Genomic DNA, 19,436 nt, shown 5'->3' with positions numbered 1-19,436 from the left:
TTGTGTGTGCGATTCGATGTTTGTGTGTGCGATTCGATGTTTGTGTGTGCGATCCGATGTTTGTGTGTGCGATCCGATGTTTGTGTGTGCGATCCGATGTTTGTGTGTGCGATTCGATGTTTGTGTGTGCGATTCGATGTTTGTGTGTGCGATTCGATGTTTGTGTGTGCGATCCGATGTTTGTGTGTGCGATCCGATGTTTGTGTGTGCGATCCGATGTTTGTGTGTGCGATCCGATGTTTGTGTGTGCGATCCGATGTTTGTGTGTGCGATCTGACTGTGTGTGCGATCCGATGTTTGTGTGTGCGATCTGACTGTGTGTGCGATCTGACTGTGTGTGCGATCCGATGTTTGTGTGTGCGATCCGATGTTTGTGTGTGCGATCCGATGTTTGTGTGTGCGATCTGACTGTGTGTGCGATCCGATGTTTGTGTGTGCGATCTGACTGTGTGTGCGATCCGATGTTTGTGTGTGCGATCTGACTGTGTGTGCGATCTGACTGTGTGTGCGATCCGATGTTTGTGTGTGCGATCCGATGTTTGTGTGTGCGATCCGATGTTTGTGTGTGCGATCTGACTGTGTGTGCGATCCGATGTTTGTGTGTGCGATCTGACTGTGTGTGCGATCCGATGTTTGTGTGTGCGATCTGACTGTCTGTGCGATCCGATGTTTGTGTGTGCGATCCGATGTTTGTGTGTGCGATCTGACTGTGTGTGCGATTCGATGTTTGTGTGTGCGATCTGACTGTCTGTGCGATCCGATATTTGTGTGTGCGATCTGATGTTTGTGTGTGCGATCCGATGTTTGTGTGTGCGATCCGGTGTGTGTGTGTGCGATCCGGTGTGTGTGTGTGCGATCCGGTGTGTGTGTGTGCGATCCGGTGTGTGTGTGTGTGTGTGTGTGAGAGCTGATGAGTGCGGGTGTGTGATCACTGCAGGTCCTGCTGCTCAGTGTCGGGTGAGTGTAATTGCCGGGTGCCGCTGTGTATAATGAAGTGTCCTGCAGTATCTGTAACTTTTTTAGCTGCACGGACACTTCATTATTGATCCGCGACTAGGGCTTATTTTCGGGGGAGGGCTTATATTTAAGCCTTTCTCCGAAAATGCTGAAAATCCCTGCTAGGGCTTATTTTTTGGGGGGGGCTTATTTTTGGAAAAACACGGTATGTACAAAATACTCCTCAAAGACAAGAATGAAATCTAAACACCATCCCCATAGGTAACCTGCAATCCAGTATATAGAAACAAGGAAACTTGTCATGCGCATCAATCACTTCATTAATGTCCACAAGAAATCTAGCACCATGCTGTAGGACAAAGCCGTTGCTAGATTTCTTGTGGACATTAATGAAGTGATTGATGCGCATGACAAGTTTACTTTGTTCTATATACTGGACCGCAGGTTACCTATGGGGATGGTGTTTAGATTTCATTCTTGTCTTTGAGGATTATTTTGTAGTATTATCATTTTGTGCAGTGATAAAGTCCCCTAGGGGACTAGTAAAATAAAAAAAAATATATACTGTATATATAAAAAAAAGTTTAAAAAATATGAAAAGATAAAAAAAAACAAGTTCAAATCACCCCTCATTTGCCCCATTGAACATAAAACAGTTAAAAAAAATAGACCTATATTTAATATCACCGTGTTCAGACATACCCGATCTATCAAAATATAAAATCAATTAATCTGATTGGTACACGGCATGGCGAAAAAAAAAATTCCAAACGCCAAAATTACCTTTTTTTGGTCACTGCAAACATTTTTAAAAATGCAAGAACAGGTGATCAAAATGTAGCATCTGCACGAATATAGTATAAATAAAAGCATCAGCTCGAGACGCAAAAAATAAGCCGTCACTGAGCCCCAGATCCCGAAAAATGAGAACGCTACGGGTCTCGGAAAATAACAACAAGAGCTCTATTTTTTTTTTTTTGACAAATTTCAGATATTTTTTTTAACCCCTTAGATAAAAGTAAAAGTATACATGTTTGGTATCTTAAAACTTGTATCGATGTGAGGCGTCATATGGACACATCGGTTTTACCATATAGTGAACATTATGAATAAAAGACCCCAAAAACATTAGTGCAATTGCACTTTTTTTTTGCAATTTCATTGCACTTGGAGGGTTTTTTTTCCTGTTTTTCTGTACACTATATGGTAAAACTAATTATTTCAATCAAAACTGCAACTCGTCCCGCAAAAAATAAGCCATGTGGTCAAGCATTAGGGCAATATTGACAGAAAAATAAAAAATTAACGGCTCTCGGAAGAAGGGGAGCAAAAAACAAAAAATGGAAAGTCGCCCAGGGGTTAAAAGTTGTTTGCGTCAGCCATTACTACTTAATTGTAAAAATTTGCTCTTTTGAAGGAATGATTTAGAAATAATAATTAGGTTGTAATCCTTTTTCAGTGATTGAACATGCAAATTAGATGGGTGGTATGATCATTAAATAAATAAATAAATTAATATATATATAATATATATATATATTATGTAAATATAATACTAGCTGTACTACCCGGCTTCGCCCGGGTTAATAACTGTTGTTAACAAAATAGCAAAAAAACAAAAACAAAAAACAATATTAACAAAAATTTATTCTGGACACAAAAACCACAAAACAAATAGATAGAAATGTAATTATTAAAAGGCAAAAACTAAGCTAATAGAAGCATTTCACAACATATATTTCAACACCAGATATTCCACACAGATTTAACTAAATTGGCCAAGTAATGTGCTCCGTCTGTCTCTTTCCCCGTCTGTCTCTTACCCTGTCTATGTCTGTTTCTTACCCTGTCTGTGTCTGCCTCGTTCCCTGTCTGTCTCTTTCCCTGGCTGCATTGTGACACTCCAACATTCCATATAAGGGCGTGGCTGCGCATTCTTGTGAAGTTCTGGCTGCACTGTGGCTCCCAGCTCCATTCGCTTTAATGGAGACAGGTTTTTTGGCAAATAACTGTAAAGAGCGGGGTTAAAATTTCCCCTCAAAACATAGCCTATGACGCTCTCGGGGTCCAGAAGTGTGAGTGTGCAAAATTTTGTGGCTGTAGCTGCGACGGTGCGGATGCCAATCCCGGACACACGCACGCACGCTTCAGCTTTATATATTAGATATACAGGGAGGGCCATTTCTATGGATACACCTAAATAAAATGGGAATGGTTGGTGATTTCAACTTCCTGTTTATGGCTCATTATTATTTGGGAGGGGGGGAACTTCAAGATGGGCGGTGACCATGGCGGCCATTTTGAAGTCGGCCATTTTGGATCCAACTTGATTTTTTCCAATGAGAAGAGGGTCATGTAACACATCAAACTTCTTGAGAATTTCACAAGAAAAACAATGGTGTGCTTGATTTTAACGTAGCTTTGTTCGTTCATTAGTTATTTACAAATTTATGACCACTTATAAAATGTGTTCAAAGTTCTGCCCATTGTGTTGGATTGTGGATGCAACCCTCTTCTCCCTCTCTTGACACACTGATAGCAACACCGCAGAAGAAGAAATGCTAGCACAGGCTTCCAGGATCCGTTGTTTCAGATGTTGCACATCTTGTATCATCACAGCATAGACAATTGCCTTCAGATGACCCTAAAGATAAAAGTCTAAGGGGGTCAGATCGGGAGACCTTGGTGGCCATTCAACCGGCCCATGATGACCAATCCACTTTCCAGGACACTGTTCATGTAGGAACGCTTGGACCTGACACCCATAATGTGGTGGTAGTATACTAATCGAATAATTGCAGTAACGCTGCCGCCGATATCGTCATCGGAGAAACCTCAATGGACCCGTCGAAGCACTAAGAGGTGCGAAACGTCCGTCGACCGTCTTTAGGGGGCCTGCATCCAGCTCTTTCCCCGCTATTTTTATTTGCACTTCACTATGAAATAAAGGACCTTGGAATATTGGATGGTGTATGCCGTGGCTTTCTACTCCTCGGTCATATAACGTTGTATTTGCTTGTCTGGTCCAAAGAGGAGCTATTTTGGGGGAACAAATATTAAAAATATAGAAATAGTTTTAATAAATAATTCTAATAATTGAATAAAAAATGATAGATATATACACTGCAAGTGAGCGGTGAACAACAGAAAATCATTCGGAATAAACAATAACACATACGTGCACCAACAATGACATAAATATCTTTTTATTTTTTTTATTTTTTACAACTGGTATCAAATTTGCTCTAAATAAACCACATTGTATAAAAAAAGGCGACCAGGTGCAGTAAGCGGATAAGAACCAAGGTTGCTTGGTCCTTATCAGCTCCGAATAGTGAGTCCCCTTGTTCTCCTCTTCACTTTACTGCATATGCAGGCGATACATGTCTGCCCGCCCACTGTCAGTGCGGCTGATAAAGAGATTTGGGGTGCGCCTGCGTGGGAATCAATAGCCCTGGCACCTGTTCACTGATGGACTGTTTGCTCGCCGACATAGGAGCGCGCCGAACATAGAATGACTCCATTACGGTAGTAGGAAAGGAGGCGGTGAAGGAGCTCGTTGAATGTAATGGATCCAGGGAGCACAGCGCATACTGATGAGCATACATCATTCCATGCACGCTCCGTAGAAGATACACAGCCCAGCCACGAAACTGACGGCAGTGATGACATCTCGTGGCAGATGATGTCCGGGGAGAGAAAGAGCCGACCTGTTGAAATTTCAGTAGCTGATACTTTTCTTCAGCGACGAGAGAAGCAGCCGCCAGAGGAGACTGCAAATGTCTCATAGAGCGCCGCATCACCGTGTGTGGCGGAAACAGCTGTTAAAGTCTGCCCAACTATCGTTCAGCTTTTCTAATGCGTACGGGGTCTTGTCACCAGGTTAAAAATGGCTTGTCTTTGGTGTTATTTTTTTTTTCCTGCTGCTTCACTAAGTAATACATTTTTTTTTTAATTAATTAATTAATTATTTTTTTTTAATCCGCCATACAGTTCTAGAGATATAGGGCTTTTTATTTATTTATTTATATATTTATTTATATTTTTTTTTAAAGCCGCCATACAGTTCTGGAGATATAGGGCTTTTTATTTATTTATGTATTTATTTATTTATTTATGTTAATCCGCCATACAGTTCTGGAGATATTGAGCTTTTTATTTATGTATTTATTTTATTTATTTATTTTAATCCGCCATACAGTTCTGGAGATATAGAGCTTTTTATTTATTTTATTTATTTATTCATTTTTTAATCCTCCATATAGTTCTAGAGATTTAGGGCTTTTTATTTATTTATTTATTTATTTATTTATTTATGGTTTTTTTTAAAGCTGCCATACAGTTCTGGAGATATAGGGCTTTTTATTTATTTATTTATTTATTTATTTAGTTTTTAATCCAAGGAAAAAAAAAAATAAAAAAACATGCACGGTTTTGCTGCGCTGCTCAGAAAGGTAGTGATAAGGTTATTTGGGATGTAGATTTATTAATTATTTACATGCCACTATGCGTTTCGGGGGTACAACCTCCCCCTTTCTCAGGTAGCCGGGCTACCTGAGGAAGGGGGAGGTTGTACCCCCGAAACGCATAGTGGCATGTAAATAATTAATAAATCTACATCCCAAATAACCTTATCACTACCTTTCTGAGCAGCGCAGCGAAACCGTGCATTTTTATTTTTTTTTTTCCTTGCATCTTTATCTCCCTATGGGAGCTCACGGGGCTGCTGCAGCCAGAACCAGGATCGTACTATTCGTTTGAATCTAACACCAGGGGCTGGGGAATCACCGCATCTGTAATCACGGGACATTCCGACCCGGAGGAGGAGCTGCTATCAGACGCCGGTCCGGTGGCTGCACACTGCACGTGGAAACCCCGATCGTGTGAGCAGAGTCCTCCGGAGTCAGGAGGACTGGATCCCTGCTGACAAGGAGCGGTGAACTTGCGATCCCCCTTCAATACCACTATCAGTGTTGTATCTGACGTACAACACTATCAGGTGAGTGTGCACCTCACATTGTACATACCTCGGTACATTAAGATCCCACACAGGAGCGCCCTCTCTCTCTTTTTTCATTTTAGTTTTTAATCCGCCATACAGTTCTGGAGATATAGGGCTTTTTATTTATTTATTTATTTATTTAATTTATTTATTGATTTTTTTTTTTTTTTAATCCGCCATACAGTTCTAGAGATATAGGGCTTTTTATTTATTTATTTATATTTTTTTTAATCCGCCATACAGTTCTGGAGATATAAAGCTTTTTATTTATTTATTTATTTATTTTATTTATTTATTTTTTAAGGTCTGTTCCAAGGGGGCAGTGCAAAATAATAATGCAGAGCAACCTAAAGCCACACCCCAGAGGATCCTGAAAGTCACGCCTCCTTGTAAATACCATGAAAATTAGCTCAGAATTTAAAGACCCATATCTCTGGAAAAGTATGGCAAATTTTAAATATAAAAAAAAAACAAAACTGAAAACTCGGGAGTAATGAGAATAAACTAAGTAAAAAAAACCTGTCTAATAATCACACGGTGACAGATCCTTTTTAAAGGGTTTTCCCACACACCAAATTAATTTTAAAGTCGATTTTAATCAATAGATTTTGTATTAATAATAATTTCTACAATTGGATGTGTTTAAAAAAAATGTTCCTGTGCTGAGATTATCTTATATATGTGTCCCTGATGTGTAACGGCCGTTTCTGACCGTACAGGGACATGGTCTGATCATGCCACAGGTTCTGGGCCGGGGAGGACGCAAAATAGTATACGAACATTACACCACAGGATCACATCTGATTCTTTTTGTGAGGTAAAACATTTCCCTGCCTGTTTTTAAAAAATGTTTTACCTCATAGAAAGAATTATTTGTAATTTTGTGCTATAATATCTGTATACTCTGCTTTGCGTCCTTCCCGGCGCAGGCGCTGTGTTATGATCAGACCATGTCCCTGTATGGTCAGACACGGCCATTACACAGTACACAGCAGGGACACATATATAAGATTATCTCCGCACAGGAACATTTGTTTTAATCACATCCAGTTGTGGAAATTATTATTATTCCAAGATCTATTGATTGAAATTAACGTTATTTGTCGGGGGGGGGGGGGTAAACCCCTTTAAATTAACAAAAAATTAGACAGTATTAGGAACTCTGCCCACTTGTTTTGTCCTTGGGCTGCACAGATCTTCCTGCAGCCGTGTCAGAAGCGCAGCCTCTCGGCGTGTGTCTGCATGGCGATCTCCTACGATTGTGACCGTGTACGGTGCATCCGTGGTCCCACGACCTTCTACCAAGGAAAAGTCTAATGGGAATCTCAATGTAAGTTCTGCTCCTGGTTGTCGGGTCTCTGGCTAAGTTTACAATTTGCATAGAGGGGAGAAGGAGAAGCTCAGTACAGAAAGGGTTAAGGTAGTAATGTCAGACGTTCCGCCCTATTCTCACTTCCTCCTCTATTTTGGGTTCTTCCCAAATCATTGTTTCTGTGTTTTTTATATTTTTTTTTTATTTAACCATTTTTTTTTGCATATGAAGAAGATATAAAAGGCACTTTTCAAAGTCGCTCTCGGCCATCTTATTTTCAGCCACCTTTTTTATTCCTATGCGTCGGGCTCTAATATCAGACGCTTATGAGATGTCATATTCCTTAAAAGTCTCAGATAACCCCTTCAACATAGAAATGTCTCCTGTAATGCAAAGCATTGAATTAAAGGGGCTGTCTACATAAGGGGAAGGGCGGGGAAGGGGGGGGGAAGGGGAAGAGTATCTCGCTTTATACTTTTGTCTAGAAAAAGTGGAGGACTTGGCACATGGGTGCATTAAAACGTCACTGGTGGCCCATGAGAGGGGGGTCCGGTCACAACGCTGCGCCAGATCTCCGCTGTTGTGCATCACCCCCCCATTGATTTATCTGGCTTCCATCGTTTTGATGCCAGCGCATTGTGTCGGTGATGTACTGATCTTGCCCCATTTGGCGGAACAATTACACCGAGGAGCAACAACAACAAGAAAAAAAAATAAATCAAAAGTTAAAAAATGTGGTTGTATCGACAGTTAACCCCTTAAGGACGCAGACCATTTTAGGTTTTGCTTCTTCCTTGTTTCCCCCTCATCTCCCAGGAGCTGTAATGTTTTCATCGTTCCATTCTGCTGGCTTTTTTCTTTTTCGTGTGCTGTTGGTTTAAACGACACCATTTATTTTACTATATAATACACTAAAAAAGAAGCGGGATGATAAAAAAATTCCAAGTATGGGGAAGTGGTGAAAAGATAAACAGAACCACCCCATTATTTTCTGGGGGTTACATCTGCAGGTTTTTCCCTCCGCTCTCTATAAAGACACATCTGCAGGTTTTCCCTCCACTCTCTATAAAGACACATCTGCAGGTTTTTCCCTCCACTCTCTATAAAGACACATCTGCAGGTTTTTCCCTCCACTCTCTATAAAGACACATCTGCAGGTTTTTCCCTCCGCTCTCTATACAGACACATCTGCAGGTTTTTCCCTCCACTCTCTATAAAGACACATCTGCAGTTTTTTCCCTCCATTCTCTATAAAGACATATCTGCAGGTTTTTCCCTCCACTCTCTATAAAGACACATCTGCAGTTTTTTCCCTCCATTCTCTATAAAGACATATCTGCAGGTTTTTTCCTCCACTCTCTATAAAGACACATCTGCAGGTTTTCCCTCCACTCTCTATAAAGACACATCTGCAGGTTTTCCCTCTGCTCTCTATAAAGACATATCTGCAGGTTTTTCCCTCTGCTCTCTATAAAGACACATCTGCAGGTTTTCCCCTCCGCTCTCTATAAAGACACATCTGCAGGTTTTTCCCTTCCGCTCTCTATAAAGACACATCTGCAGGTTTTCCCTTCCACTCTCTATAAAGACACATCTGCAGGTTTTCCCTCCACTCTCTATAAAGACACATCTGCAGGTTTTCCCTCTGCTCTCTATAAAGACATATCTGCAGGTTTTTCCCTCTGCTCTCTATAAAGACACATCTGCAGGTTTTCCCCTCCGCTCTCTATAAAGACACATCTGCAGGTTTTTCCCTCCGCTTTCTATACAGACACATCTGCAGGTTTTTCCCTCCGCTCTCTATAAAGACATATCTGCAGGTTTTTCCCTCCACTCTGTATAGAGTCACATCTGTAGGTTTTTCTCACTATCTGACATGAAATCAGAATAAACCTTTCCCATTTTAGGTCAATTAGGAACCAAAATTATTTATATTTGCCAAATGCCAGAATAATGAGAGAGAGAGAATGTTTTCAGACATTTTTATTACTTTCTGCAAAGGCAAAAGTTTCCCTTCCTGTCAGTATTTGGTGCCATTACCCTTACACTGTGTGACTTGGGTGAAACGTTTTGGATCTCCTTCCACAAGCTTCTCAATAGTCGGGGGAATTTGGGGCCAGTTCCTCCTGACAGAACTGGTGTAGCTGAGCCATGTTTGTAGGTCGCCGCTCACATCTGCCTTTTCAGCTTTGCCTATAAATTTTCAATAAGATTGAGATCAGGGCTTTGTGATGGCCACTCCAAAATATTGACTTTGCTATCCCTAAGCCACTTTGTAACCAGTTTGGCAGTATGCTTCGGGTCATTGTCCATTTGGAAGACCCATTTCCTCCCAAGCTTTAAGTTCCTGGCTGATGTCTTGAGATGTTGCTTCAGTATTGCCACATTCTCTTCTTTCCTCATGATGCCATCTATTTTGTGAAGTGCACCAGTCCCTCCTGCAGCAAAACAACCCCACAGCATGATGCTGCCGCCTCCGTGTTTCACAGTTGGGATGATGTTCTTAAACTTCAAAGCTTCTCCCTTTTTCCTCCAAATGTAATGATGGTCATTATGGCCAAACAGGTCAATTTTAATTTTGTGAGACCACAGGACATGTCTCCAAAAATTAAGGTCTTTGTTCCTGTGTGCATTTGCAAACATTAATCTGGCTTTTTTATGTTCCTTCTGGAGTAATGGCTTCTTCCTGGCAGAGTGACCTTTCAGCCCATATTGATACAGTACTCGTTTCTCTGTGGATAATGACACAATCTTACCAGCTTCCGCCAGCATCTTCACAAGGTCTTTTGCTTTTGTTCTTGGGTTGATATGCACATGTCTGACCAAAGCACATTTATCTCTGGTACACAGAACCCGTCTCCTTCCTCAGAGGTATGATGGCTGGATATTCCCATCTTGTTTGTACTTGCGCATAATTGTCTATACAGATGAATGAGGCACCTTCAGGTATCTGGAAATTGCATCCAAGGATGAAGCAGACTTCAGCAAGTCCACAATTCTCTTCCTGAGATCTTGGCTGATTTCTTTTGACTTTCCCATTATGCTACACAAAGAAGAAGAGTGTTTTAGGTGTGCATTAAAATACATCCACAGGTGTGTCTGTAATTAACTCAGATGTCAATAAACCTATCAGAAGCTTTCAAAGACATGACATCATATGGGCTGTCCCATATTGTTTAAAGGCAGAGTACTCTTAGTTTATGTAAACTTTTGACTTTGCAGAAAGTAATAAAAGTGCCGTTAATTTTGATTTAATGTCAGATAGTGAGAAAAACCTGCAGATGTGTGTTTATATAGAGAACGGAGGGAAAAACCTACAGATGTGTTTTTATAGAGAGCGGAGGGAAAAACCTGCAGATGTGTCTATATAGAGCGGAGGAAAAAACCTGCAGATGTGTCTTTATAGATAGTGGAGGGAAAAACATGCAGATGTGTTTTTATAGAGAGCGGAGGAAAAAACCTGAAGATGTGTCTTTATAGAGAGCGGAGGGAAAAACCTGCAGATGTGTCTTTATAGAGAGCGGAGAAAAAACCTGCAGATGTGTCTTTATAGAGAGTGGAGGGAAAAACATGCAGATGTGTTTTTATAGAGAGTGAAGGGAAAAACCTGCAGATGTGTCTTTATAGAGAGCGGAGGAAAAAACCTGCAGATGTGTCTTTATAGATAGTGGAGGGAAAAACATGCAGATGTCTTTTTATAGAGAGCGGAGGAAAAAACCTGCAGATGTGTCTTTATAGAGAGCGGAGGGAAAAACCTCCAGATGTGTCTTTATAGAGAGTGAAGGGAAAAACCTGCAGATGTGTCTTTATAGAGAGCGAAGGGAAAAACCTGCAGATGTGTCTTTATATAGAGCGGAGCGAAAAACCTGCAGATGTGCCTTTATAGAGAGTGGAGGGAAAACATGCAGATGTGTTTTTATAGAGAGTGGAGGGAAAAACCTGCAGATTTGTCTGTTTAGATAGTGTATGGAAACTTCTGGTTTCAACTATAATTATACAATACACACACACACACATTATATATATATATATACTGGTCTCTCTGCTAAAGTCTCCACAGAACTTTACTGATCCTGAGTCTGGTAGACTTAGGCTATGTGCGCACAGTGCGTTTTTCGCAGCGTTTTTGCGCGTTTTTCGGGTGCGTTTTTGGCCTCCAAAACTGCATGACTTTGCTTCCCCAGCAAAGTCTATGAGTTTTCATTTTTGCTGTCCGCACACAACTGTTTTTTTAAGCTGCATTTTTGAGCTTGAAAAAAAAATGGACATGTCAGTTCTTTCCTGTGTTTTTCTGCGTTTTCCGCCCATGCAATGCATTGGAAAAACGCAGCAAAACGCAGAGATCAAAAACGCAGCAAAACGCAGCCAAAAACGCACCAAATTGCGGTAAAAACGCATGCGTTTTTTGATGCGTTTTTTTGACGCAGGTGCGTTTTTGTGCGTTTTTAGCGGCCAAAAACGCACAAAAATGCAGCGTCAAAAAAAAACGCAGCGTGCGCACATAGCCTTAAAGTCTCCAGTGTGGATGCAGCTGCACTGAGCATGTGCGACCACACCTGCTATAAACAGTGAATAGACTGGTGGTCGCACATGCTCAGTGCAGCTCTATTCATACATGGTATGTTGGGACCCCCATTGACGGGGAAGGGGGGTCTTTTTCAGAAATGTATGGAGAATAATGACTGTGTTTAAAGGGTAAACCTGAAGACCAAGATTTTAGGCAGATATTTGTGTTGAACCGCATAAGGTCCTGTGAGGTAAAGTTTGGCAAACATGATGTAATTTTATTTTTGATATTATTCCCCATCTGCAGGTTTCACAATATGGTGAAGAAAAGGATGTGGTCGGGCGCATAGCCAGCCCCTGAGAGGATGGGACTCGGAGCTCTTCTAATATTATGCTATGGTGTGGTACGAGGTGAGTGTTTAATGCTATCGGGAGGGATTTACTATTTTTCACATCTGCAAACCTAAACCCACAGAACGTAACCTAGAGCTGCTTTTGTAGACAGGCCCAGTCTGCACTTTTGACGCGTCTGCTTTGGTAAATCTGCCCTGAAAGGCAATTCTCAGGCATGTTTTCTTTAAAACCTCTGCTGTATTCATACATTTCCAGGAGGAATAACAGAGGGACTCATTGACCACTGGGAGCTCTCATTACCATTGTCAGTAGGATGTGACATTCTGCTGAAGCTCGGATCAAAAAAACACTGGTTAAAGCAAATCCCAGTGTGAGTCTCCGCCGCTGCTCCTGGTGTCTGTGTTTGTCTGCAGCGCTAATGTCACGTCAACAACACTGCAATCACTCAGGAGCTCAGTGGCTCTGCCTGAGTTAACGGTATGAGCTACTCGGTGTCGCTGAGCTCCTGATTGGCCGCAGCACTATCTATGTGACGCCAGCACTGCAGACAATCTGTGAGCTCAGCGGCTCTGCCCAAGTACACAGGATTAGGTGCTCAGTTTTGCTAAGATCTCTGATTGGCTGCAGCTCTGTCGTTACATAGAAAACAACTTTGCTTTACTCTCCCTCCCCAGGTCCAGCGCTGAGTCTCCACCACTGCTCCCCGATGTCAATTATTGTCTGCAGCGCTGACATCACATAGATAGTGATCAAGCCAATCAAGAGCTCAGCGGCACCGAGGAGCTCATGCCGTGAACTTGGGCAGAGCCACTGAGCTCACAGATTGTCTGCAGCGATATCTATGTAGCATCAGCGCTGCAGCCAATCTGTGAGCTCAGTGGCTCTGCCCAAGTTCACGGCATGAGCTACTCAGTGCCGTTGAGCTCCTGATTGGCTACAGCGCTGATGTTACATAGATAATGCTGCAGCCAATCTGTGAGCTCAGTGGCTCTGCCCAAGTTCACGGCATGAGCTACTCCGTGCCGCTGAGCTCCTGATTGGCTACAGCGCTGACGTTACATAAATTGGCTGCAGCCAATCTGTGAACTCAGCAGCTCTGCCCGAGTTCACGGGATGAGCTGCTTAGTTTTGCTGAGCTCTCTGATTGGCTGCAGCACTGACGTTACATAGATAGTGTTGCAGCCAATCAGGAGCTTAGCGGCTCTGCCCGAGTTGACAGCATAAGCTGCTCAGTGCCGCTGGGCTCCAGACAATAATTGACATTGGGGAGCATTGGGTGGAGACTCAGCGCTGGACCTGAGGAAGGTGAGTAAAGCAAAGTGTTTTTTTTTTTTTTTTTACAAACTGCAGCCAAGAGACAGGAGTTGTATGAAACATCCCTTTAAACTCTAGTGCTATTATGGGCTGGCCTGAGACAGGTCATCATCAATTGAAGTGAATACTGAGTTGGAGATCGAAAAATAAAAGCCATTTATTCCTCGCATATTATCTAGAAAAGGAACTGACGTCACATCCAGTGAGACACCAAGTCACAGGACCGTGACAGCCGAGCAGGTCGCAGAGCGGGGGGGGGGGGGGAAATCTGTCACGCGGGGTCCTACAGGGTGGTTTTCAGATGGCATACAATTAAATACACACCTGATGGAGGCCGACACTTCTGTAAATGAAGGGTCAAGCGTGACCCTGATGGTTCAAGTATAAAAAGTGAGCGCTCCCTTGCCCTTTTTATTGTAAATGTAAATCTTTACTCCCCGTGTGACTTCTATGTATATATAAAAAGGTGTGTGTGTGTATATATATATATATATATATATATATATATATATATATATATATATATATATATATATATATAAATATATATATACTAGCTGTACTACCTGGCTTTTCCCGGGTTAATAACTGCTGTTAACAAACTAGAATGTATTAACATTCCCGGGATAGTAACTGTCTCTCTGTTTCTCTCCCATTCTCTGTCTGTCTCCCCCTCTGTATATATCTCTCTGTCTCTCTCTCTGTATCTCTTTGTCTGTCTGTCTCTTTCCCTGTCTGATTCTGACTGTCTCTGTCTCTTTCTCCGTTTGTTTCAATCTCTTTCTCTGTCTGTCTATCTCTGTCACTTTCCCTGTCTGTCTCTTTCCCTCTTTCCCTCTGTCTCTTTCCCTGTGTCTGTCTCTGTCTGTCTCTTACCCTGTCTGTCTCTTTCCCTTTCTTTCCCTGTCTGTCTGTTTCCCTATGTCTGTCTCTTTGTCTGTGTCTGTCTCTTTGTGTCTGTCTCTTACTTTGTCTATGTCTGTTTCTTACCCTGTCTGTGTCTGCGTCTTTCCCTGTCTGTGTCTGTCTCTTTCCCTGGCTGCATTGCGACACGCCATCATTCCATATAAGGGCGTGGCTGCACATTCTTCTGAAGTTCTGGCTGCACTGTGGCTCCCAGCTCCATTCGCTTTAATGGAGGCAGGTTTTTTGGCGAATAACTGTAAAGCGCGGGGTTAAAATTTCCCCTCAAAACATAGCCTATGACGCTCTCGGGGTCCAGAAGTGTGAGTGTGCAAAATTTTGTGGCTGTAGCTGCGACGGTGCAGATGCCAATCCCGGACACACACACACACACACACACACACATTCATTCAGCTTTATAAGATATATAAATATATATATATACCTTTAATTATAATTGTATGAGGCCACGGAAATTGCATCACAATGATAAAAATGTGGCTCCTGGATTAATACGCTTGAGGCTTGAGCCGATCGTCTCCTTGTTCCTCCCTCTCGTGGCTTTAGTTCCTTTACGGTACTATGTTGTGCCACTGAACTTTTTTTTTTCTTTAAGATTTTTTTGCGTAAACCCTTTTTTGCAGACAGGTAATTCCAAAAAATGTCTGTAAAGTTTAAAAAAAAAAAATAAGAAGGCATATATATAAAAAAATCGAATTATCTGCCCCCCATTTCTACACTTTTTTGCACAGCTTGTCCTTTTAATCAACATTTATCCATTATCCACAGTGCAGGTGACAAGTCTGTAATCACCGGCTGCAGCTGCTTTCCAACAATGAGGCCCCACAGGAGTGGTAGTGAGCATGTGCGACCAGCAGTCCTAGAGAGTGAATGGCAGGAGCTGCACATGCTCAGAACTGCTGCCTTCCCATGGGGCTTTAGGGCCTCAGATGATGTATTGTGTTTCCCAGCAAACGTACATTTATCATCTAACCTGTAATGGGGGATAAACTTTATAGATTGATTTCTGGTTTCTCATTCATTCCAATTGCCCCCCACTGTGTAACATATAGCCCCTCGCTCCACCCCAGCATATAACATTTAGTCCACCCCACGCCGTCTGCCATTACTAACATGTTACAAAGCGGCCGGTGGCGAAGAGCTCACTGATACCAGCGCAGTCCTGAAATAGGAGCCACCGGTGTAACAAGCCCGCTCATGACATTTCTTCCTTCATCACCTGTGAGTGATATTATTCAGAAGTGGAAGGAACCGTAGCCACAAAGTGGAGACCCCGTAACAGAGCGGGAGGCCGAGTGCTGAGGAGCAGAGGGCAGAAAAGTCACCACCGCTCTGCTGACCCCAAAACTGCAGAGTCCAGACCTCCTCTAGTAACATCAGCACAAACACTGCACCCACCAGGAGCTTTATGGCTGACCAGCTACAGCAGCCGTACATCCCCAAGCACAATGCCGAGCCGTACATCCCCAAGCACAATGCCGAGCCGTACATCACCAAGCACAATGCCGAGCTGTACATCACCAAGCACAATGCCGAGCCGTACATCCCCAAGCACAATGCCGAGCCGTACATCACCAAGCACAATGCCGAGCTGTACATCACCAAGCACAATGCCGAGCCATACATCACCAAGCACAATGCCGAGCCGTACATCACCAAGCACAATGACGAGCCGTACATCACCAAGCACAATGCCGAGCCGTACTTTACCAAGCACAGTGCAGAGCCGTACATCACCAAGCACAATGCCGAGCCGTACATCACCAAGCACAATGCCGAGCCGTACATCACCAAGCACAATGCAGAGCCGTACATCACCAAACACAATGCCGAGCCGTACATCACCAAGCACAATGCCGAGCCGTACATCACCAAGCACAATGCCGAGCCGTACATCACCAAGCACAATGCCGAGCCGTACATCACCAAGCACAATGCCGAGCCGTACATCACCAAGCACAATGCCGAGCCGTACATCACCAAGCACAATGCCTAGTGTCGATTGGAGTGGTCTAAAGACGCCACCAATGGACTCTAGAAGAGACTTATTCTGTGCAGTGACGGATCACACTGCTCATACTATATCTGATGGACGAGTCTGGGATTAGTGAATACAGGAGAATGTTAACCCCTGACTGCATTGTGCCCGCTGTACAGTTTGATGGAGGAGGATCAGAGGTTGTCCTCGGCCTCTTAGTACTTAATACTTCAGCACATGACATTTTGGACGCTGTCAGTCATGCACAGTCTGCTTTAAAGTGAATGTGCTGTATAGAAATAATATTTTGCAGAAGAACAGGAATGTCTGAGCCCCGTGCGTCTGCTGATCTTAGTGACTGTACAGCCACAGTCAGGAGGGATCGGCTGTCTAGGCAAATGGTGCAATGTGAATGTGGTGGTTTCACGTCTGTGGTCACAAACGCTGAGGGCATGTAGATCCCTTCACTTCCCATCTGCTCTATAACGTGGCACATTTTGCAGCAGATTTGTTGCAGATTTATCATAAAACCTTAATATCATATCATATCACATTGTGATCATATGGGTAATGTGACGGGGAAGCGCGGATTTATTTGTTTGCCCAATTCCTGCTAAGGAAGGGAGGTGAGATATACAGAGGAAATGAAAAACGGTGCAGAATTATGTTGGTGCATTCCATAATTTAACCCCTTCCTGTCTGAGAAAAATGCACATCACAGGGGCACCTGTCCAATATGCTACCGTGATGAATAAAACGACGATCATAGCCTCAGCAGCTGTAACACCCGGCATTGATATCACCACAATCTCGGGATCAGGGATAACTCCAATCCCAGCAGTTAACCACTTGATTGCTGCAATCAGATATGATCACAGCACTGTGCAAGGGAGACGGGCTTCTTGTAGAGTCCATGCCATCATGGATTCTTGAGATCTCATAAAGGGCCCCAAGGCTGTGACTTGTGATCTGCCTATTAATGCAGTATTTTGTTCTACGGCAGGGGTGGGGAACCTTTTTTCTGCCGGGGGCCATTTGGAAATTCCTACCAACCTTCGGGGGCAGCACAAAATTATCAATGTTTAAATGACCCTGCTATATTTGGTGAAACAATTAATTAACTGGGGGCATGCACATCACATGAGGGGCTGGGGGCATGCACATCACAAGAGGGGCTGGGGGCATGCACACCACAAGAGGGGCTGGGGCCGTGCACACCACACGAGGGGCTGGGGCCGTGCACACCACACGAGGGGCTGGGGGCACAGACACCACACGAGGGGCTGGGGCACAGACACCACACGAGGGGCTGGGGCACAGACATCACTGGAGGGAGCACAGACATAACTGGGGGGAGGCACCGACATCACGGGGGGGCTGCACACAGGACTGGGGGATAGGCTGCACACAGGACTGGGGGATAGGCTGCACACAGGACTGGGGGATAGGCTGCACACAGGACTGGGGGATAGGCTGCACACAGGACTGGGGGATGGGCTGCACACAGGATTGGGGGATGGGCTGCACACAGGACTGGGGGATGGGCTGCACACAGGATTGGGGGATGGGCTGCACACAGGATTGGGGGATGGGCTGCACATAGGACTGGGGGGTCTGCACACAGGACATTGGGGGGCTGCAAACAGGACTGGGGGAGGGGTGCACACAGGACATTGGGGGGCACACTGCGCTGAGAGTTTCATGCAACTCTGGGGGAGAGGGTTTACAGAACTGGGGTGGGGAGGCACACAGCATTGGGCAGGGCACATAGCAGCAGAGGGCCGGCGCTGGACTCACAGCAGCATCGCACTCACATCACCGGAGTGCAGGTGCCGGACACACAGCATCGGAAGGAGAAGGTGGGCACAGAGCTCCGGAGGGCAGGGGGTGGGCACTCAGCATCAGAAGGAGAATGCGGGCACTCAGCTCCGGAGGGCAGGGGGCGGGTACACACAACACTGGAAGCTGTGAGGTAGCTGTGGGATCCGCCCACAAAGTAAGACCTGATCATGTTGGCACTGGCCGACGGGAGAACACATTGGTGCACACAAGCAGCAATGTGTGGATTTAAAGGGCCGGCGGCCTGCAAAATTGCGGTGACTGCACGAGCACCGCCTACCACGGGAATCTACCCGGGGGCCACATAAAAGGTCATGGCGGACCGCATGCGGCCCGCAGGCCGGAGGTTCCCCACCCCTGTTCTACAGTATGTCCTAACAGAATAAACGTATTCCTGTGAAATGGAATAGAGCAATAGGGTCCTATCCAAGGATATAAGGTGGGTACGTGGATATACACTGACAAGCAAAAGGGTAACAATGTTTTCACCTTTAAAATTTCAGTCTCCATATCTCACCATCTACTACAGCTGTGAGCATGAGACAACCTTCATTTTATAGACAATCATCTTGGCTATCTCATACATAAATTTGACTTGCGACTGTTTAGCATATGATTAGTTATGTAGATTCTTGTCATGTCTCTGGATTGTTACTGTTTTGCTCCCGGTGGTGGAAATATCTTTTTCTTTCTCTAGACTACAAATTACAACCTGTTCTCACATTCACAAATAGCTCAGTGTGTTATTAGGTTGATTCCCAAGTGAAAGGTCACTGGTTCTAATCGAGGAGCAGCCATGATGAAGATTTCCAAAGAAAAGAGGACAGCAGCATCATGCAGCTCATCGATAGTGGTCTCTCAGCCAAGAAAATTGCCAAACTGCATCATGTGAGGCCATGACAGTTGGAATCAGAAGAAATAAAGTCCGTCCATCCATTCAAAAGCTAAGAGGTGACTTCCAGGCAAAATATCAGAGTCAACAACTCGCTCATCACAAGGTCTATCAGTTCTGGAGTAACAAACCCGGCAATGGAGGCAGCTCGTCTGCTCCATAATAGTGAGATCACAGACGACCATGCAAGCATCGTGTGAGGCACGTTACACAAGTCTGGAAAAAGGTGAAGAAGCCTCAATTTCAATATCATCATAAGAAGCGTCGTCTCGAATTTGCAAAAGAATATGAAAAGTGGACAGAAGAAGATTGGAAACGGGTGATTTTGGAGCGATGAGATGAAAGTCAATAGACGGCT

At 43.8% G+C, this 19,436-nt stretch overlaps 1 protein-coding gene across 4 annotated transcripts in view; it reads left to right on the top strand.

Moving 5' to 3' along the window:
- LOC142290927 (interferon alpha/beta receptor 2-like) overlaps positions 1-19,436 on the top strand; it is a 97,530-nt gene that overhangs the window by 12,653 nt on the left and 65,441 nt on the right. For 2 of the 4 annotated variants that reach the window (XM_075335017.1, XM_075335018.1), the window contains exon 2: positions 12,085-12,188. In XM_075335017.1, coding sequence (XP_075191132.1) covers positions 12,143-12,188 — 46 coding nt within the window. In that variant the 5' untranslated portion in view covers positions 12,085-12,142. Of the gene's footprint in view, positions 1-5,730; positions 5,957-7,235; positions 7,290-12,084; positions 12,189-19,436 lie in introns of those variants that run through there. The other 2 variants (XM_075335019.1, XM_075335020.1) reach the window with 2 other exon arrangements.

The sequence above is a fragment of the Anomaloglossus baeobatrachus genome, chromosome 2 (assembly GCF_048569485.1).
Source record: "Anomaloglossus baeobatrachus isolate aAnoBae1 chromosome 2, aAnoBae1.hap1, whole genome shotgun sequence".
Classification (NCBI taxonomy): domain Eukaryota; kingdom Metazoa; phylum Chordata; class Amphibia; order Anura; family Aromobatidae; genus Anomaloglossus; species Anomaloglossus baeobatrachus.
Note: the sequence above shows the minus strand (reverse complement) of the source record. Positions and strands in the feature narration are given on the sequence as shown.